The 21408-nt window shown below is 47.7% G+C and overlaps 2 protein-coding genes across 9 annotated transcripts in view; one reads left to right on the forward strand and one right to left on the reverse strand.

The window, feature by feature from the left end:
• Window positions 1–21408, reverse strand: part of CYP21A2 (cytochrome P450 family 21 subfamily A member 2) — a 194576-nt gene that overhangs the window by 147406 nt on the left and 25762 nt on the right. The gene's annotated exons all lie outside the window — the stretch shown is intronic.
• TNXB (tenascin XB) overlaps window positions 1–21408 on the forward strand; it is a 121159-nt gene that overhangs the window by 95270 nt on the left and 4481 nt on the right. For all 8 annotated transcript variants that reach the window (XM_083600262.1, XM_083600264.1, XM_083600263.1 and 5 more), the window contains 14 exons: window positions 1221–1505; window positions 3688–3975; window positions 5017–5301; window positions 8832–9143; window positions 10712–10834; window positions 11691–11834; window positions 13221–13340; window positions 13856–13999; window positions 14594–14724; window positions 15941–16073; window positions 17951–18102; window positions 18425–18521; window positions 19711–19872; window positions 20870–21033. In XM_083600262.1, coding sequence (XP_083456388.1) covers window positions 1221–1505; window positions 3688–3975; window positions 5017–5301; window positions 8832–9143; window positions 10712–10834; window positions 11691–11834; window positions 13221–13340; window positions 13856–13999; window positions 14594–14724; window positions 15941–16073; window positions 17951–18102; window positions 18425–18521; window positions 19711–19872; window positions 20870–21033 — 2540 coding nt within the window. The remainder of the gene's footprint in view (window positions 1–1220; window positions 1506–3687; window positions 3976–5016; window positions 5302–8831; window positions 9144–10711; window positions 10835–11690; window positions 11835–13220; window positions 13341–13855; window positions 14000–14593; window positions 14725–15940; window positions 16074–17950; window positions 18103–18424; window positions 18522–19710; window positions 19873–20869; window positions 21034–21408) is intronic.

Consider the following 21408-nt stretch of genomic DNA (forward strand, 5'->3'; position numbering starts at 1 on the left):
ATTCACCGAAATATAAACGGAAAATTAGCTCAAAGTCTCAAAGCTTCAGATACATCTGGGACCTTCACCTCACAGTCCTCTTCTGCCCCCTTTAGCTTTATACAAAGTTACTCTTTAACTTTGTTTGCAACAGTTTCTTATTGTTAGGGAGAAACGGAAACAATAGCCACTAGCGGCAGATCACTTTCGCTTTCTGGCTCTGCTTACCGTCCTGCGTCTTTACTGATTCCAAACGAACGCTGAACTCGGAATCTTCCCTTATTAATTCGAGACTTCCCTTATATTTCCAGGCCGATAGTCCAATTTATATGTTGCAAGTCCGAATTTCTTTGAGTTGAGAGCGGAGCGCTGTTCCCTTCAAGCTCGGGGCTTCGCTATTCAGCCGCAGCAATGGCTTCCCGATAGCCAGCTGTCTCGAACCGCCGTACTCTTCACCTCCTTTTCGGAGGCTACCTGACGGCCGGGTGAGCAGCTTTCAGGCACCGCCGGGAACCTGGATCTCTGGACACCCTCCAGAGGTTTGACGGGGGGGTTTTACGCCCAAAAAACCCCCCTTTTTGGCTGAAATAGCTAGGGTTCCCCTCCCGGAGAAATCCCTCGCTTGTGTCGGGCTCGCGCTCCACCGGAAGTCCGACCTCTGGCCTTCTTCAAGTTTCAACCAAATCACGCACAGGCACCCAATAGCCTTCTTTTTTTAAAAAAGAAAAACGCTCATAATGGCAAAGTAACAGTTTGGGTCTCACAGCTGGGTCACAGTCCACCCTAAGGTGAGTCATGCCAGCAGCAATGTTTGGGATGGACTTCATTACCATTACGCTGTTACCAAGCTGAAGTCAGTTGAAACATGTGGCTTTGTTTTTTGGGGGAAAAACAAACATTGACAAACAGATGTGCTTTGTCACTGGCCTTCAACGGGCGGGTCAGGGCCCACTTTCAGGCTGAAGCCTAATCCAAAGTAGGTTGCAATAGCAGCACTACCGCCATGTAGCAAAAGAATATTAAGAAATGGTCCCCAAGTGCATGTGTGAGTTCCAGGTCTGAAAAGATTGAAGGCTGCTGTGCTATATAATAACTGTAACCTCTCTTTTCAGTTTCTTTTAGCTGTTTCTTTGTTCTTTATATCTGTGTTAAATGACAAAATTTACCAGTAGCTGCTCTCTGCATCTTCACTGTTAAAATATTTTTAATCCGGCATCTCCTATCTCATGTCTCTGTTCCAGCCACCCAGCCTGGGGCCCTCACTCAGCTGAAGTTTGGAGAATTGTCAGCCCATGACATCACCCCAGAATCAGTCCTCCTCTCCTGGACCGTGGAGACTGGGAATTTTGACTCTTTTATCATCCAGTACCGGGATGCGGATGGCAATCCCCACGCTTTGCCCGTGGATGGTGGCATGCGCTCGCTGCGGCTTCATGATCTGGTCCCCTCCCACAAATACAGGTTCAACCTCTATGGCGTCTCGGGCCGCAAACGTCTTGGGCCCATCTCTACAGAGGCCACCACAGGTCAGCCCTGGTGGTTCAGTGGCCACCTAGCAACCATTTCTCTCATTTCTCTTCTCATTCTAGGTCTCTCTCACACACAAATCGCTCTCCCCTCTCCCCATTAGCACGTCTTGAGAGCTGTGGGCTTTGCTGGTGCTTTTCTGTTTTGGATTTCAGCTTGCCACTGGGAAAGACATAATAACAGTAGACCCATCTACTATGGCATTGTTGGCAAAGTTACTTAAATAACGCAGTCGGAGCCCAGAGAGAAAAGTCTTGATAACGCTTTACTGAGGAAAAAAGAATGAAAAGAGTGTGTCATTTGATGAGAAAAGAACAGCAAAGCTTTGTCTTTCTAGCCTTGCACACAACACAGAGACATTCAACCAAACATACAGAAGAAAACTCCCTCAGAAATACATATCAGTAAGAGCATGCGCTACCTCAGTGAGGATCACACCACTGTGCTTGGTTGCTAAGCAACACCCCCTCCACATGACCTCCGCTCTTGGCTAGTTGACTTCAACCCTAACAAAATTAACTCCTGCTGTTGCACTTCCCAACAGACATCATGCCTTTCCTCAGCATGCGCTCACAGAAAAGGACCCCCTTAATTTAACCCTATACCATTGCTGTTACTTTCTCAGTCCATGTTTTAAATTTTTATTTCTGCCATTCCCAGAGCTCTGTTTCCCGACCTCTGGAAATTCAGCTGCCCACTCCTCACTTCCTGGCCAAACAGTCATTTTTTATATTTTAAAAAAAGTCCTTTTACATTTCACATATAAAAATGACCTTTGATTTTCCTTTCCCCTTCCCCCTCATTTCTCATATTCTCATATGAGAATGGGTGTGCATGTGTTTACAAATACATCATTTTTATCTTTGAAATGTTGGAGGATTTATTTTTTTTAAATGACCTAACTAAACTGCCTTACCTTTATGTGTTAGGATGCTTAGACAAAGGGTAAACTGAGGCACAAGGTTTTAAGAGAAGTCATGCAATGTGCCTTCTGGGTCAGGGAGAGGTTCTTCCCTAGGCTGTCCACCCCCACTTATCCTAGCTGAACTCTCTTCCCTGCAAAGGGATGCGGGTGGCGCTGTGCTATAAACCACTGAGCCTCTTGGGCTTGCTGATCAGAAGGTCGTGGTTTGAATCCCTGCGACGGGGTGAGCTCCTGCCAACCTAGCAGTTTGAAAGCATGCCAGTGCAAGTAGATAAATAGGTAGATATGGCAGATTGAACCTGACCTGCATGCATGGTAGCTTCTCTAGCAATGAGCTCCAGTCCTTTGCAGAACGTTTATTCAGCATTTCACATATACTATACCTTAAAAAGGTAAAGGGACTCCTGACCGTTCAGTCCAGTTGTGGACAGCTCATCTTGCTTTATTGGCCAAGGGAGCCAGCGTACAGCTTCCGGGTCATGTGGCCAGCATGACTAACCCCCTTCTGGCGGACCAGAGCCGCACACGGAAACGCCGTTTACCTTCCCGCCAGAGCAGTACCTATTTATCTACTTGCCCTTTGACGTGCTTTCAAACTGCTAGGTTGGCAGGAGCTGGGACCGAACAACGGGAGCTCACCCCGTTGCGGGGATTCAAACTGCTGACCTTCTGATTGGCAAGCCCTAGGCTCTGTGGTTTAGACCACAGCACCACCCGTGTCCCTTTTATACTATACCTTAGGGTTGCCATATTTCAAAAAGTGAAAAATCCAGACACAAAAGTTAGGCTATGTCCGAGAAATTATGGACGTATAGCAGCCCCGCTATACCTGTTGTATTCTAAGCCCCAGGATCACTGCTTCATTACCTTATATACACTTCTGCACAACAAGGACACTACTCCCCCTGGTGCCTGATGTATAAATTAACTCTGCAATGTTCCTGCATTGCTTTTAAAGGAAAATGAGTAGTGGTTCTGCTGGTTAATGACACAATTTAACCCAGGATTTTGTGGGCGTGGGGAGACCTTAGATGCATTTTAAATATATGGTATGGATTGTGACCTGTGAAATGTATTTATGCTACTGTTTCTTCTGGACTTTTCCCAATGGACCAGGTATGAGTGCCTGGAATTTTTGCCACTGCAGATTAACATGGCTGTTCCTTTTTAGATAAAAGATAACGTGGAGGTGAAATTAAGGCTTTTATCAAAGCCTCGTTGGTTCAATCTTCTGCCTCTCTCTTTCCTATCCCCAGCCGCTTCAGAACAGCCAGCCCCTCCCAAGCCCAGTCTGGGGGAGCTCTCAGCCTCTGACATCACCAGCACAACTGTCCGTCTGTCTTGGAATGTCCAGTCCGGGGATTTTGACTCTTTCATCATTCAGTACCGAGATGCAGAGGGCAAGGCTCAGGCACTGCCTGTGGGCAAAGACTCCCGCGATGTCATAGTCTCCGGCTTGGTGCCCTCCCGTAAATATAAGTTCAACCTATTTGGCATCTCTGGACGGAAGCGTCTTGGACCCATTTCCACTGAAGCAGTCACAGGTCAGGGACCCAGAATTCCTGGGGAGCGTATAACACCCCCTCTTTCTCTCCCCCTGGTTTTATTCATTTTATTTTACCCTCCTTTGAGACTCTTTCACTCCTGCATTCCCAGTGCCTATGCTTATCTACAGTATAGCTATATAAATATAGTATAGATTTCTCTTGACTGTGTATATCTTGTATCCTGCAGTTCTCACCTCTGTACCAGTTATGGATGATGAGCAGATCTGCAAAGTTGTTCTTATATTGCACATCTTACCTGCAGTTTTTATAATTTCCCATACTTTACTCCAACTCTGCTATCTTGTTTGAAAAAAAGGGCTATATTGGGGCTGAATCTACTTGTGCCGTTGCCTTACTCCATAGCTGCAGAACATGATATTTATTCCATACTTGTAATAAATTGATTTTTACTTTGGCAGCACCTAAACTTTGGGACTTCCTGCCTTTAGACATCAGGCAGGCACCTTCACTGCACCCTTTTCAGCGCTTGGCTGAAACATGTAAACATTTTGCTTAGGCATCCCTATCCAGCATATGGAATGCTGGCATGTGTTTTTATCATTTTGCTTACTGTTTATTAGAATTCACTTTTTAATGTTTTTAAATGCATTTTAAACTATATTATATTGATAATCTTAATGCTTTAGTTTATTTATTTTTTGTAAACTGCCTAGTGGTGGTTTTATTACAGTCGTACCTTGAAAGTCGAACGGAATCTGTTCTGGAAGTCCGTTTAACTTCCAAAATGTTCGGAAACCAAAGCACAGCTTCTGATTGGTTGCAGGAAGCTCCTGCAGCCAATCAGAAGCCACGGAAGCCCTGTTGGACATCCGGGTTCCAAAGAACGTTCGCAAAACGGAACACTCACTTCCGGGTTTGCGGCATTCAGGAGCCAAAACGTCCAAGTTTGGGATCCAAAGTAAAAATCAAACATTACATAGATGCTGTGAAATAAATAAATTGGGGGCTAGCGTCCGCCTTACATAACAGAACAAGATGATTCACATTCATTTTTGCTGCTCTTCTTATTTGTTCTAGCTCCAATGGTGAAAACAGAGGTCCAGCCCACACTGGGCGATCTTTCCATTTCCGAGGTTACTCAGGACACTGTCCGCCTCTCATGGACCATCTCTGCTGGGAAATTTGACTCTTTCCTCATCCAGTACAAGGACACTGAAGGAAAGCTCCAGGCAGTACCCGTCGATGCAGATTCCCGCACAGTCGTCATCAAGGACCTGACCACTTCCCACAGATACAAGTTCAACCTCTATGGCATCTCTGGCAGGAAGCGGCATGGGCCCATCTCTATAGATGCTGTCACAGGTAACATGGGTGCTAGAAGTGAGCCAGCAATAAACCACACAGAGAAAGTGAACTCTTTATTAAAAGAAACAGGTTCTATTTAGGAGTACCTAATGAGCACTCTTCAATACTTCTTCAGTAGGTCTTGCCCCTGTGATGTACTTGCAGAGTCTGAAGGTCCCTGCCTTCCCACAGCTGCCTAAATCTTCTCCTTGCCCAGATCCTTCCCAAGCAATCTGAGACTCCACTGGTGTGTCTGCCTTTGCTCCTCCTGCTTCATGTCTCACCTGGTCCTGGGGGACCAGCGGGGAAGGGAGCTTGCCGCAGCAGGAGGGGAAGACCCCCTGGATTCTTCCCCAGCCTGACTCATCTCTGCCTCTTGGCCTCCCTGCTCTCCTGCTTCTGGGTCTGATTCTGATTCTGGACTTCTCTCTGGCACAGACTCTCCCTGCTCACTAAGTCCTGTTGCCTCTTCAGCTTCTGACACCTCCTCCTCCCAGTCTGCTCCCTTTTCTCCCTCTGACCACTCATTGGCCCCACCACCACTCTGAGCTTTCTTCTCTTGAGGGCTCCCCAGCTGGTTTCTCCCACTATTTCTTTGGGTCCAACTAGTCCATGCAATGGTCTGAATTGCTGCTCTGTAATTGCATCTTCCTTTCCAGAACCACCTATAGGTCTTTCTTCCTGTCGCTCTCATATTTGTATCCTTTTCCTCTACTCCATAGCCTCTCTTCTTCTTTTGTCCTTCCCATTTCACCACTTCTTCTTAGAACAAAAGAAATGCTCTGTTGGATCAGACTAAAGCACCATCCTGTTTCCCACAGTGGCAAACCAGATGCCCCAGGGATGTCCACAGGCAAGGCATGAAGGCAATCTTGCTCTTTCTCCCCAGTGACTGATATTCAGAGGCATAGTGCCTATGAACATGGAGGATCCATTAAGCTAGGTATAGCGAACTTGGGGCTTTCCAGATGTCATTGGACTCCAAGTCTCATCCCTCAGCCAAGCTTCTCCAGCCAAGCAGTGTGTTCAAAAATGCATATACTAGGGTGAAGTGTGCATAAAAACTGATATATTGGTGAAAATATCATGCAAAATGCATATATTGGTGAAAATAGCATGCAAAAATGCACATATTGGTTAAAATAACATGCAAAAATGTGTTGTTTTAGTGGAAATTGCTTTGTAAAAATGTGCATCTTAGGTGAAACTGCATGCAAAAATGTGCCTATAAGGATAAATTCACACCAAAATGCTCATGGATTATAATGGATAATATTTTAAACGAACAAAAACAAATCTGAACCCAATATGGAATTGTGGAGAACCGAACTTTGGAAGAATGAGAAACTGGGTGAAACTGAACATGACGGGTTCTCTTAGAGGGCCTCTCCTGAACGTAAAGGGGGCGAGGCAATTGTCCCCCAAAGAATCACCTTCTACATGCAAGCATCTGCTCTACCGCTGCCTTATGAGCCTTTCCCAAAAATTCTCCAAGCCCAGAGAGGGAAGAGATTTTCCTGCTGGGATCTCTTCCACTCCCTGCCCCTCTAGGCCGGCCAGCCTTGCTGTAAGTGTGCTCAGTCAGCAGAGTGAGGAGATCTGAATTTAGATCCAGCTCCATTTCCTTGGCTTAAAAAAACACGAGAACTGGCTCGGAGCAACAGCCCGTGCTCATCAAAGGAGCAGGACGCAGGCAGAACGCAGAAATGTGTGGAGAGATTAATGGTACAAGTCAGGCCACTTACTAATGAGCTGACAGAGGCCGACACTTACGTTCGGTGTTTACGCAAAGGGAGGGGGGAATGTGCTGGCGTGTGCAGCATGCGAGCATGTCTGAAAAATGAGGCAAGGGCCTTGTGGCGCTGACGTCTCTTTGTCAAGGCCGGTCCTGTTGCAGAGAAGATGGATGGAACCGGGGGTAAGAGGCACAGCTGGAGGATCAGCCACAGGCAAGGCCGAGGAACAACTTAGACACGTGGCACCAGCAGTTTGAACCCTGCCCTTATCCCATCTAGTTAAAAGTGTGCATTCTGAAGAGTACATAAGATAAGAATCTCCACAGGATCAGGCCGATAGTCCAACACCCTGTTCTCACAGTGGCCACCACATGCCTGTGGGAAGCCCACAAACAGAGAACAAGATGTCTCTCCCCTCCCATGGCTTCCAGCAAGTGCTTTCTTTATTTTCTCTCCTTAATATTTCAACGGTCAACTTTGTTGGATGTTCCAGTGAGTTCCAGTTGGGGGCCGGATTAAGACCTTTAGAGGCCCTAAGCACTTAAAAGATTTTGGTGGCCCCATATATAGCTAATTCAAAATACGAACGAGAATAAACCGCAAAAAAAAATTTCCGTTTTTGAAATGAAATGAAACCTACAGTAAGATGGAAAACGATGTTTATTTTTGAATACTTCCACTTTATATCTGAAAAAAGTTCTCCTACTTTTTCTCATGGCGGTCTTTGATCAGATCCTCAAAACTAGTCTTACATAACACATCTGCTTCTGTACTTAGCAGAGATAAGACACCCAGCATGCCTTGCTGCATAGCTGTTCTGCAGGGATTTTTAATATATTTCAGCTGAAATAATAATAATAATAATAATAATAATAATAATAATAATAATAATTTATTTATACCCCGCCCATCTGGCTGAGTTTCCCCAGCCACTCTGGGCGGCTCCCAATCAAGTGTTAAAAACAATACAGCATTAAATATTAAAAACTTCCCTAAACAGGGCTGCCTTCAGATGTCTTTTAAAGATAGGGTAGCTGCTTATTTCCTTCACATCTGAAGGGAGGGCGTTCCACAGGGTGGGCGCCACTGCCGAGAAGGCCCTCTGTCTGGTTCCCTGTAACCTCACTTCTCACAATGAGGGAACCGCCAGAAAATGAACATTTTGTGACCATTAATGTTAAAAATCCAGCAATGGAAAATAACTGTGGTGCCCCCCTCCCCTTGATGCCCTAAGCATGTGCTTATTTTGCTTAATTGTTAATCCAGCTTTGGTTCTAGTCTTAAGGGCCACAGAGGGTGAGGGGTCTTCCCAGCCAAACTGGCCCCCTTCCTAACAAGCCCCACCATGGAATTCACTGTTCTCAGTCTTGCCACATCCTGAGATCATATAGTCATTCAGCTGCCCACTACAACCCCAAGATCTCTTTTCTGATTAGTCACCCCCCAATTCAATTCTGTGAAGTTAGGATGATGGTGATGGTGATGATTTTGGGGTGTGATGTTCATCAATGTACAGTGGTACCTTGGGTTACAGACGCTTCAGGTTACATACGCTTCAGGTTACAGACTCCGCTAACCCAGAAATAGTACCTCGGGTTAAGAACTTTGCTTCAGAATGAGGACAGAAATCGCACGGCAGCAGTGGGAGGCCCCATTAGCTAAAGTGGTACCTCAAGTTAAGAAGAGTTTCAGGTTAAGAATGGACCTCCAGAACGAATTAAGTTCTTAACCCAAGGTACCACTGTATACTTAATCTGAAATTCATCTGTCATTTCATTGCCTGTTCACTCATCTCTATTCTTTATCCCGTAGCTTTCCCAGAGGCCAGCAAACGGGCCTTCCTTGAAAACTTGGTTGTCTCTGAGGTGACACCCACTACGCTGCAGCTCACATGGGAAGCTCCCGAGGGAGAGTTTGATTTCTTTTCGGTCCAGCGCAAGATCTCTGTTCCGGATAGTGAAATGAGTCCCACACCGACCAAGAAAATCAACGTGACCGGGAATGAACGCTCTGTCGTGTTTCGGGGCCTTTCGCCCAACACCGAGTACAGCCTTACCGTCTATGGCATCCAGGACGGGTCAGAAGCGGCCAGCATCAACACAGTGGCAACGACAAGTGGTACAGGTAAGAAGGCCACACGTGCCACCTCGCTACCCAGAAAAGCAGGAGGAAAAAATCTTAATCTCCTGAAGTCTGTCGGCTGAATTATGCTTGCATGCATGGGCAATCCGAGGGAAATCCAAATCCACATTCCATGTTACAGCTAGGAAAACTGGCTGCCATTTACTTGTGAGCCTTGCTCCACAGCTATTGGCTGAGATTCCATGATGTCATGGAATGCTTGTTGTAAGAAATGGTCTCTAGCTACTAAACAGATTTGTTGATGCAGCTCATGTGAGAAAAGCAGAAGGCCAGTTAAGTGGGGGGGGGGAGGGAAACCCACACCATGTCCTGCTGGACCCACAAGAGGCCTGATGTTGCTAGGCAGAAATGGAATGAAGAAATAGGGAAGACTGAGGAGGCAGAGAGCCTATGAGATTGGTTTCACGGGAGAATAAAGGATAAAGGCTGAGAGCTTTTGGCATGAAGTTAGGAGATGGAAAGAAAGCCGTATTCACCGCTGCTGCCAGTTTCACAAGCGAGACATGTTGGCCCCGGTAAAAGTGGCAATGCAAGCTGTTTCCAGCAGCCACCATTCACTGCCCCCCTTCAATAATATGTTAGCAACTCTACATGATGATGTAGCATTTGTCCCAAGGGGCTACGGGGGGGGGGGGGAGGTAGAGCATGGTGGCTACAAGGAAACATTTGCATCACCACTGCTAAACCCTCTTCCACCCCTCATTTTAACCCATTTTCTTGCAGTGCTGAAATGCCCTCATTCTTCTACCCACATATGAAGAAGCAGCAAAAATGAGAGGGACTTTTTAGAAAACCAACTTGTCCCTCATTTGCTCTGCAAACGTAGAATTATTTTTACTTCTTTTGTTCAATAAGGCATTAAAAAAAAAGCAAGGATTTCCATCACACACACACACACACAAAACACAGCCAGCTGCAACCACCAAACTGTACCAGTTAACCTAGGCTAAGAGGGCCATGGGGGGGGGCAGAAGCGGTTATCTCAAAGGGTCCAAGCTGATCTTTTAGGAGGCAGCGAGAAGCAGCCCCAACAGCTGCAGCCCTGGCTTAGCTCGCAGGGTTCGGCTGGCGTCCAGCTGTGGTTTCCTTTGTGAGACCCGAGGAATTAATCTTTGGCGTTTCTCTGTTTCCTTTGCGGTCAGCCAAACTGGCCACAGTTAATCCCAGGAGAAAGGGAGGAGGATTTCAAGGGGGGGGGAGAGCGAGCAACAGAGAGGCAGGTGCCAAAGCGTGGGTATTGTTTTGGATGCCGAGGGCCAAACGATGCGTTATGTTGGAGTCATGCAACTGGAACCCCCTACGTAATTTTATTCTCCAAAAAAGCAGGCTATTGGGCTCAGGGCCACTCCATGGGGAGAGCAGGGGCGGCGGATCCAGCCCTGTGTCCCCTGTGGTGCTGCTGCAGCAGCAGAAATCCAAATCCATCTCCTCTCTCCCACTCCAAACTTTTTTTAAAGGAAGAACATGACATTAGGAGCTCCAACGATGCAGCTCCGAGCTCTCATGCATGCAACAAAACAATCTGTTCCCTTTTCTCTTTCCCCTTCCAGAGCTGGATAGCCCCCGGGACCTGCTCTTCAATGACATCCGTGAGACCTCCGTGGTGGCGAACTGGAGATCACCGTCATCTCGTGTTGATGGTTATAAAGTTTCCTTCCAGCCCTCAGATGGAGGTGAGGCCTTGTATCCTGTCGCCCGTGGGGGAGACGGGTTGGCAAAAGGGACGCGAGGGGCGCTGTGGTCTAAACCACTGAGCCTCTTGGGCTTGCCAGTTGGAAGGTTGGTGGTTTGAATCCCTGCAACGGAGTGATCTCCCGTTGCTCTGTCCCAGCTCCTACCAACCCAGCAGTTCAAAAGCACACCAGTGCAAGTAGATAAGTAGGTACCGCTGTGGCGGGAAAGTAAATGGCTTTCTGTGTGCTCTGGTTTCCGTCACGGTGTCCCGTTGTGCCAGAAGTGGTTTAGTCATGCTGGTCACATGACCCAGAAAAGCTGTCTGTGGTCAAATGCCAGCTCCCTCTGCCTGAAAGCGAGATGAGCACCCCAACCCCATAGTCGCCTTTGACTGGACTAAACCGTCAAGGGGTCCTTTACTTTTAGCTTTAGCTTTAAACAGGGTGGCATTACTAGCTTCCTAGATATCTTCAATATCCTCAAAAATGTATTACATTAGGGGGAATTGTGTTGCAATTCAGGCAACATTGCACACAAAAATGTGTATATACTTTACTAAAATACTGATGGATTTTCATGGGGAACTCAATAATAATCATCCGCAAACCTATGTTGACATGTGGAGACTAAACTATTAAGGTTTGGAAAAGTCAGAAACTGAGAGGATTGACCTAGCAGATCTTCCCATCCCTAGCAGCAATCCTATTCTTGGAGTCCAGACAGCAGCTTAAATCAGCCTGTGACACCGCAGTCTTGGCCAGTGGAAGAACAATGGGCTGCCTCCTAAGACAAACGTTTGACATCCTGGTGTCCTGCAGTTCTGCAGAGATTTGAGACCTGCTAATTCTGTTGCAGGAGAGCCAAGGAGCATCTCTGTGGATGGATCCAAGCTCCGAACAACCATTGAGGGCCTGACCCCCGGGGCCAGCTATGAGGTCACTGTGATGTCTGTTCGTGGGTTCGAAGAAAGCGAGCCCTTGGTGGGTTATGTCACCACAGGTACGTCCGTGGGGAAAAGCTGTGACACACCATAATTTTATTCGTTTCCTCGTTTTACAGATTTATAAGCCACTTCACACCCAGAAACTATTGAAGCAACATACAAAGAACAAAATGATAAAATGCAAGAGATGCAATCTCTAAAAGCAACCTAAAAGCGATAAAACCATTTCTGTAGTTATACCATTGGCAATACTTCGTAAAAATACCTGGTTACATTTCTAGGAAAGCCTTCTTAAACAAAAACATCTCCAGCAGTCACTTGAATGACAAGATGTTATGTGCCTGTCTAATTTCAGCTTGTAACTGATTCCAGAGTGCTGGAGTGGCCACACTAAAAGCCCAGTTCCTAATACAAACTAAGTGCACTTCTGGGGCATGTGGAGCTCCTCCCAGCAGGGCCCATCACAGGCACACAGTTGCCAGACAGGGATATATGGGGCAAGGTGGTTCCAAGTCTTTCAGGGTTTTAGGTGCTAAAAGCAAAACCTTGAACTGCACTCCATAGCATATTGGCAGCCAGTGCTGCTTTCTCAGCAGAGGTGTTCTATGGTGTCAACGGGGTGCCCTAGTCAGCAGCCTTGCTGCTGCATTCTGCAACAGCTGCAGTTTCCAGGGGAAGCCTCACATTAAGCACATTGCAGTGCAGTCGTACCTTGGTTTTTGAACAGCTTAGTTCTCGAACGTTTTGGCTCCCGAACGCCGCAAACCCGGAAGTGACTGTTTTGGTTAGTGAACTATTTTTGGAAGCTGAATGTCTGACAGGGCTTTCGCGGCTTCCGATTGGCTGCAGGAGCTTCCTGCAGCCAACCAGAAGCCGCGATTTGGTTTCCAAACATTTTGGAAGTCGAACAGACTTCCGGAATGGATTTTGCTCGGCTTTCATGGTACGACTGTACTCCAGAGAAGCCTAAGGGAAGCTTCACATAGAGCACATCGCAGCAATTCCATTTTAAATTTCTATACCGCCTTTCCACATTGCTATACACAATGCAGTTCACAAGCCATGGGAACGACAAAATATACAACAAAGATCACACACCCGACAACCAATCAGATCCAATGCAAATAAGTCATAGTGAAAAGCATGACTACAAAAATAAACAACTTAGTGATTCATTTGAAATATAATATTGCATGATAGAAACAGCAATGACTCTCAACCACTTCCGGTCTCTTCCAAGACCAGGAATCCACTTTTAAGAAGGCACCTTGTACCAATTAGGACTATTTGGGCATCAGACCTGGGCACAGCAGTGTGTCTGGAGGGTTTCAGGGTATAGGGGGAGAAAGGGGTTCTCTCCCATACCTTCTTCCTAGGGTCCTTTCAACCGGTTCTGCTGGAGCTTGTACCTCCTTCAGCATCCTCCTCTCTTCTCCTCACAGTTCCAGATGGTCCTTCCAACTTGCGTGCCATCGACGTCACGGATTCGTCAGCTGTGCTTACGTGGCAACCTGCTGTGGCTGAGATGAACAACTACATTGTCACCTACGGGCCTGCCGGTGGTGAGAGTTGGGGATTTGGGCAGGGGTGGGGTGATTTGCAGGTGGTCAAGGCCCTTATTCCATTTGGGAGGCAGCGGGGAGACTGAGAGTGTAATTCATTGCATTATACTTGTTGCCACAAAAGGCAGACATGGCCACAAGACAAGAGGAAAAGGTGTGTAAGCCTTGCACTTCTGTGATCTGCACTGTTGTTCTTAGTAGAACTTCAAAGTCCCACAGCTGGAGTCAGACGCAAACTAGTGGCTCGGGAACAGTGGTGGAAAGTGGCCCAGAGCAAAATTAAGGAGCAAAATTGCTTACAGACGTGTGTAATTCACACTAAAATGCTGGTGAATTTCCATGAGCATGTTACCCTTTCAAAAAATAAAGATTGCAGGTGATGTGGCAGCGTGGAGGCCTGAACCTGTGAATGCAAAAAAGGTCAAACTGAAGAAACCCGAAGCTGACAGATCCACCCATCTCTACTTGCAGCAGGGCCCATTCTTAATAATCCGTCTCTTCTCTTTCTCTCCCAGGTGCAAGGGCCTCCGAGTCAGTGCCAGGGAACCGGGCTGAGTTGCAGTTGTCAGGGCTGCACCTGGACACAGAATATCGGGCCAGCGTGTATGGGGAGAAAGGAGGAAACCGCAGTTCTCCCGCCAGCGCCACGTTCACCACCGGTATGCAGATGGGGCCGGGGAAGCGATAGAGACATTCTGAGACTCACAAAGGGCAGGAAAGCCAGCCAACGGAGACTGGAGGGCCTGAAATAGATGTGGGAGGGAACCATGTCCTAAGTCTGTTCTACCTCCCCTGTCAGAGGCAGTATATGCCTCTGAAGACTAGTTGCTGAAAATCACAAGTGAGGAAAGTCCTGTTTTCAGGCTTCCCATAAGCATCTGGCTGGCAGCTGTGAGAACAGCTAGATGGGCCTTTGGCCTGGATCTTACAGAGCTCTCATTTTGTTCTCCTTAGTCAAGTTTACATAGAATCATAGAATTGCAGAGTTGGGAGGGACTGTGAGGTCATCTAGTCCAACCCCCTGCAATGCAGGAATCTTTCGCCCAACATGGGGCTCAAACACACAACCCTAATATTAAGAGCCTCGTGCTCTGCCAACTGAGCTATCCCTTCACTCCCTTCTTGGATCCCTCTGGTTTACGCTGCTGAGAGGGTACATGTTGCATTGAGAGGGGCAGGAATCTTCCCTGTGCCAGGTAGATAACTTGACCGCTTTGGTTTTTCTTAAAGCTTTATTCCTCTCCATTTTCCAGGGGCAGATGGACCCCGGGATCTGCAGGCCAGTGAAATCTCATCCCGCAGTGCTCGTCTCACCTGGTTGCCACCGCGTGCCCCTCCTGGTGGATATCTGTTGACCTATGAAACCCCGTCTGGACAATCAAAGGTACCCAACTGTCTAGCATTGTTCTGGTTATGTACTCCCCAGTTCCCTGAGAAGTGAAAATTTCCAGGGATGGCAGTACAGGGCATGGTTTGTTTTCAAGTTGAAACCTACAAAGCAGAGCCCATTGGGATTAAACAGTCTAAACCACAGAGCCTAGGGCATGCCGATCGGAAGGTCGGCGGTTCGAATCCCCGTGACAGGGTGAGCTCCCGTTGTTCGGTCCCAGCTCCTGCCAACCTAGCAGTTCGAAAGCACGTCAAAGTGCAAGTAGATAAATAGGTACCGCTCTGGCAGGAAGGTAAATGGCATTTCCGTGCGCTGGTCTGGTTCGCCAGAAGTGGCTTAGTCATGCTGGCCACATGACCCGGAAGCTGTCTGCGGACAAATGCCAGCTCCCTCGGCCAGTAAAGCGAGATGAGCGCCACAACCCCAAAGTCATCTGCAACTAGACCTAAGGGTCAGGGGTACCTTTACCTTTACCTTTATGCAGCATGCAACAAAACCACTGATCTTGTATCAGATTCCCCAGGAGAGAAATTGTATTGTGAAGACTCTAGAACTCCCTGCCCATTGACATTAGGCAGGTGTCTTCTGTACATTGTCTTTGGTTCTGGCTGAAACCTTTTTTTATTTAGGCAACATACCAATATGTAATTGGGACACAGGTGGCGCTGTGGGTTAAACCACAGAGCCTAGGACTTGCTGATCAGAAGGTCGGTGGTTCGAATCCCTGCGATGGGGTGAGCTCCCGTTGCTCGGTCCCTGCTCCTGCCAACCTAGCAGTTCGAAAGCACGTCAAAGGGCAAGTAGATAAATAGGTACTGTTCCGGCAGGAAGGTAAACGGCGTTTCCGTGCGCTGCTCTGGTTCGCCAGAAGCGGTTTAGTCATGCTGGCCACATGACCCGGAAGCTGTACACCAGCTCCCTCGGCCAATAAAGCGAGATGAGCGCCGCAACCCCAGAGTCGGTCACGACTGGACCTAGTGGTCAGGGGTCCCTTTACCTTTACCTTACCAATATGTAAAGCCTATATGTAGGCCCTGAACAATCCCTCCCTGAGAATAAATGAAGTGTCAGACTCACTGGCTGATTCACCTTTCTGATAGTAGGGCTGAGAGCACTCTACTATAGGGGAAGAGTTTTGGGGTTAACCATGTAAGCTTCACAGCATGTTATTGGTTTGGCTTTTCACTGCCCCTCATTGTCTGCTCCACAGGAGATCACCGTGGACGCTTCTGTCACCTCGTATGAACTCCAAGACCTGATTCCTTCCAGTCGGTACCAGGTTCAAGTCCAGGCACTGAGAAGAGGCACTCCTACAGCCCCAACCGCCACGTCCTTCACCACCGGTAATTGCTCTGCCTGGGGTGTCCGAGGGTCAACACATTTGTGTTTAGGCACATGAGGCTTTGACAGCTTCGCAAAACCTGCACCAGAGAGAGAACGCCCATTTGCATTACGCATGCCTCTCCCAACCTCAGTTTTTCATTCTGCAGTGATGACATTCACATGTAAGAATGAGACTCACAAGTCATTAACTCCAGACTCATCTCTGTGTGAACACGCTCCTTGAGGAGGAAGAGGGGGAACTGCTGCTGTTTTCTAGAACAAGAGGCTGCCCTCTCGCGATTCTGCATCTTGGGACCACACGCCCAACCCCTTTATGCTATGAAACAGGAAGATTTAAATGCCAAGTGAAAATTGGCCCCCAAAAGTCTCTGTGCCATTTGTAGGCAGTGGTGTCTGACAGTTTTTCTCAGAACAATCCCTTCTGAGCAATGGTGGCTTACAGCCATTGGGGCTGGCAGGGCAGAAGGCAGAGGAGGCCAACAGTAGGTGGAGCCAGAGAGCCAAGGGCAGAGTGAGCCAGCTCATTCCAGTTTTGTCCCCATCCTCCTCCCTGCTGAATTTTACAAGGGCAACATTGAGATGGTCAGTGCCTCCTTCTGCAATGATTGTAAGTAAGGACAGCAGGAGGGGGCTGGCTGAGGTTGGTGGGGCAGTGCCCCATTCTCCCCAATGGACCAGCCTCCACTGTTTCTGAGACAATTCAGCTCACTTAATATTGAATTATGTCGTTCATCTGATCTAGTTCTTTCCCTCCACCCACCCCCACCACTGCCCCAAGCATTAGTCTGGTAGCAGGTGCCTTTGGGAAGCTCATAAACAGGGCACAATAATGGAAATCAGTCCCCAACAGCTGCTCCTGAAAATGGAGGTTATCTTCCTTTACACTGAAGTGGGAACTGTGACAAAATGTTGCAGCATGGAATACTCCTCTTTGGGATTTGAGCCAGCTGGCCGTGCTCTCTTCCAGGTACTCCATTCCAGCATGCCCTGCCCTAAGGTTTTCTACTCACCCTCCTTTCAACAGTCAGCCAGCATTCTGTCCATCTCGTCTTCATTGGGATGGTTTGGAGCCCCTTATTTCCCCATGTTTCAGTTTTAGTTTTGTATCTTTGGGGTTCCCCTGAGCCTCTCTGTATGGATAGCTACATAAAGATCAGCAAACAGAGAATGAGCTTGCAATTAGTATACAGTGGTACCTCGGGTTACATACGCTTCAGGTTACAGACTCCGCTAAACCTGGAAACAGGAACAATTGCCGACGCTCGAAGAATGGAGAATGAAACTGATGGATTATGCAGAACTAGACTAACTAACAGGAAAGATCAGATATCTACGAGATCAAAAGTTCATCGAGGACTGGGAAAAATTTTCAGATTATCTGAAATGTGTATGTGATGAGCAAATAACGCTAGTGGGATTTCAAGAAGCTCTGTGAATGTTAGAGGACTATTGTATTGATGAAAACTAAGAGGGTGAAGGTCTATAAAATGCAATATAAAATTAGGAAATGCGTATTTAAAAATTTGAATAATGGATGATTGTCAGAAAGGTTGAAGGAAGTCTAAAAGAGAAAATATGTGATAAATTCAGATTGGATATTATAAATGTATGTTGGAAAATTTAATAAAAATATTTAAAAACAGACTCCGCTAAACCAGAAATAGTACCTCAGGTTAAGAACTTTGCTTCAGGATGAGAACAGAAATCGTGCTCCGGCGGTACGGCAGCAGCAGGACGCCCCATTAGCTAAAGTAGTGCTTCAGGTTAAGAACAGTTTCAGGTTAAGAACGAACCTCCAGAACGAATTAAGTTCTTAACCCGAGGTACCACTGTATAGGATAGACATTGGCAGAGTCGTCTTTTCTTTCCTCGGCAGGACCCCTGAGATACCCCTTCCCTCGGGATTGCGCAGAGGAGAGCCAGAATGGGCCGGGACCCTCGAGAGTGAGGACGATTTATCTTGGGGGCAACCAGGACCGCCCCTTGCAGGTGTACTGCGACATGGAGACTGATGGAGGAGGCTGGATAGTAAGTATTAAGGAGGGTAGCCGAGGAATGGAATTATGGGCAGAAACATTCAAAGGTGGTGTCAGCTCAAAACAGATTCCCCCATTCCTGTGGGGTTTCTTCATTTATGCAGTTGTGCTGTTCAGGAGCATATTGAGGGGCATTAATTTGCATTATCCAGAAATCCAGCTGTAGCTGGCGCTGACATTGGGCCACCTTGATGCAAATTTTATTTGTTTACCCACAGCAGACATAAACACACCAGAAATTCATTTGGACACGCAAAACTCTCTCTCACACACCCACCCCACCGTGCCATTTCACTCTTCCTCCTTCTCTTTAGGTCTTCCAACGTCGGATGAACGGCGAGACCAATTTCTGGCGCAACTGGCAGGAATACGCCACCGGCTTTGGCAACCTCACCCGGGAGTTCTGGCTAGGTGCGTACATCGCTTAGCTGCCCTTTAATTCCTCCATCTGCACAAAAGGATGCTGTGGCAGGTTTGTTGCCACTGTTCTTTTACAAACTGGGAACGGAGGAAAAAAACACATGGCACAAGAAAGGCTTTCCCCAGCCACGCTGGGATTTAAAACCAGGCCTCTCAAACATAAGCCATATGTCAGGGACGGAGGTCAAAGGTGACCATCTGGGGCTGTTTGCCTGGCTCTTGGGATGCTCCCCAGGCCACTCACCTCACTGGCATTGCTCAACACTCTCCTTGGGTGTCTTTGCCTGGCTGGAATGTGTACTTGGATTCTGATGGTGATGATGATGATGATTTATACCCCGCTCATCTGGCTGGGTTTCCCCAGCCACTCTGGGCGGCTCCCAACAGAATATTAAAAACACAAGAAAATTCAAACATTAAAAATTTCCCTATACAGGATTGTCTTCAGATGTCTTCTAAAAGTCAGGTAGTTGTTTATTTCCTTGACGTCTAGTGTGAGGGTGTTCCACAGGGCGGGTGCCACTACCGAGAAGGCCCTCTGCCTGGTTCCCTGTAACTTCACTTCTCGCAGTGAGGGAACCACCAGAGGGCTGAACAATGGGGGTGGAGATGCTCCTTCAGGTATACTGGGCCAAGGCCGTTTACGGCTTTAAAGGTCAGCACCAACACTTTGAATTGTGCCCAGAAACGTACTGGGAGCCAATGCAGGTCTTTCAAGACCAGTGTTCTGTGGGCTCGGCAGCTGCTCCCAGTCACCAGTCTAGCTTCCACATTCTGGATTAGTTGTCGTTTCTGGGTCACCTTCAAAGGTAGACCCACATAGAGCGCCCCCATGATACCTGTTGCTTGCCTGGATGCAGGACAGACAGGGTTGTGTTAATTTTGTAGAGCGAGTAGCCTGATGTACAAAGGTAAACTTTACATCCGTTCTTCCTCCTGCTTTTGCTACTGGCCCTTGGAAGGTTGCACAGGGAAAAAATTCGGCCCTCAGGCTAAAAAGGTCCCCCACCCTTGCAGCAGTGTGATCGCACTGGCTCTCTTTTTCTGCAAAGTCACCAGAAGCCTCTTCTCCAAAGAAAACAAAATACGCAGCCTAAAGTGACAGCCATATTGCAGGAGGATGGGAACCAGGGCGCGCGAGGGAAACAGGGCTCATCCTGCTCTCTGCCTTGCTCTCCAGGGAACGATGCTCTGCACCAGCTGACGACATCAGGGGACTACGAGCTGCGCGTGGATCTGCGGGCTGGGAACGAGTCTGTCTATGCAACCTACCAGAATTTCCGCGTGGATCCCCCTGCTGATCATTACCGCCTGCACCTGGGCAGTTACAGCGGCACTGCTGGTGAGGGGGGCTGGGGCAATTTGGTTTCAGAGGGAGTGCTTAGGATGTCTGCAGGGCAACTTCACTCAGAGGAACAGTAAGAGCTGTCTGATAGTTCTCCCTTGCGAGGTTGTGGGCTCTCCTTCACTGGAAGTTTTTAAGCAGAGGTTGGACGGCCATCTGTCATTGATTCTTTAGCTGAGATTCCTGCATCGCAGGGGGTTGGACTAGATGACCCTTGGGGTCCCTTCCAACTCTACAATTCTATCGTTTTATGATTCTGTGAACGTGAGAAAGTTAAAAACAAAACAAAACAAACCAGAAGCTATTATTCAGAGGCATGCTGTCTCTGACAGTGGAAGCAGAACTTAACTGTGGTGGCTAATAGCCATCAATAGCCTTTCCCTCCATACATGTGTATAATCCTCTTTTTAAAGCCAGCCATCACTGCCTCATGTGGGAGTGAGTTCCATAGTTTAACTATGCACCGTGTGGAGAAGGACTTTCTTTTGCCTACCCTGAATCGTCCTGCATACATAAAGGTGTCTGTTTTTGCAAGCCTTCTCCCTCTCCTTAGATGTTGCAGCTGTCGCCCGCAAATACATAGCAATACATACCCATTTACTCATATTATATTATTCTTTTGAGTGGGGGAACCTCAAGGCAGGTTTGAGCAGGGGGATCTAAGGATTCAAGGCTGAGCGCAGGCTCGAGGAAGATTTGTGCTCCATTTCAAACCCTCTCTCCTCCTTTCCAGCGTGGTGTAGTGGTTAAGAGCAGTGGACTCGTAATCTGGTGAACCAGGTTCGATTCCCTGCTCCTCCACATGCAGCTGCTGGGTGACCTTGGGCCAGTCACACTTCTCTGGAGTCTCTCAGCCTCACTCACCTCACAGAGTGTTTGTTGTGGGGGAGGAAGGGAAAGGAGCATGTTAGCTGCTTTGAGACTCCTTAGGGTAGTGATAAAGTGGGATATCAAATCCAAACTCTTTTTCTTCTTCTTCTTCCCACTTCCGCAGGTGATGCTTTCACCTACCACTCGGGCAGTGTCTTCTCCACCAAGGACCGCGACCCCAACCGAGTCATCATCCCCTGTGCTGTCTCTTACCGCGGTGCATGGTGGTACCGCAACTGCCACTACGCCAACCTCAATGGGCTCTACGCGAACAACCGCGACCACCAGGTACTGCAATGGGGTGAGGGGGAGTGAAGGGCAGCTGCACCTTTCAAACACAAAGTGCTTGCAAATTATGAGTGACAGGCCGGTGTCCCTTTCCTATTGCCGTGATGGGGAGAGCATCACTTGCTTGCCTGTTCAGTTTCTACCCCCTGTGCAGATGTTCAAAGGTCCAGGACCTTTAAATACATAAATATATATGATGAGAAAGTTAAAAGCACTTTGCTTGATGAGAACAATGGTCCATGCAGTCATATATCCTTGTTCTTATAGTGGCAAACAAGCCCTCCAGGACATCGATTAGGATTCTTCAGATGATGTTGGACTAAAACTCCCAAAACTGGTGGCCATTGGCCATGCTGGCTGGGGCTGATGGAAGTT

The sequence above is a fragment of the Podarcis filfolensis genome (assembly GCF_964270895.1).
Source record: "Podarcis filfolensis genome assembly, chromosome: 2".
In the NCBI taxonomy this organism is placed as follows: domain Eukaryota; kingdom Metazoa; phylum Chordata; class Lepidosauria; order Squamata; family Lacertidae; genus Podarcis; species Podarcis filfolensis.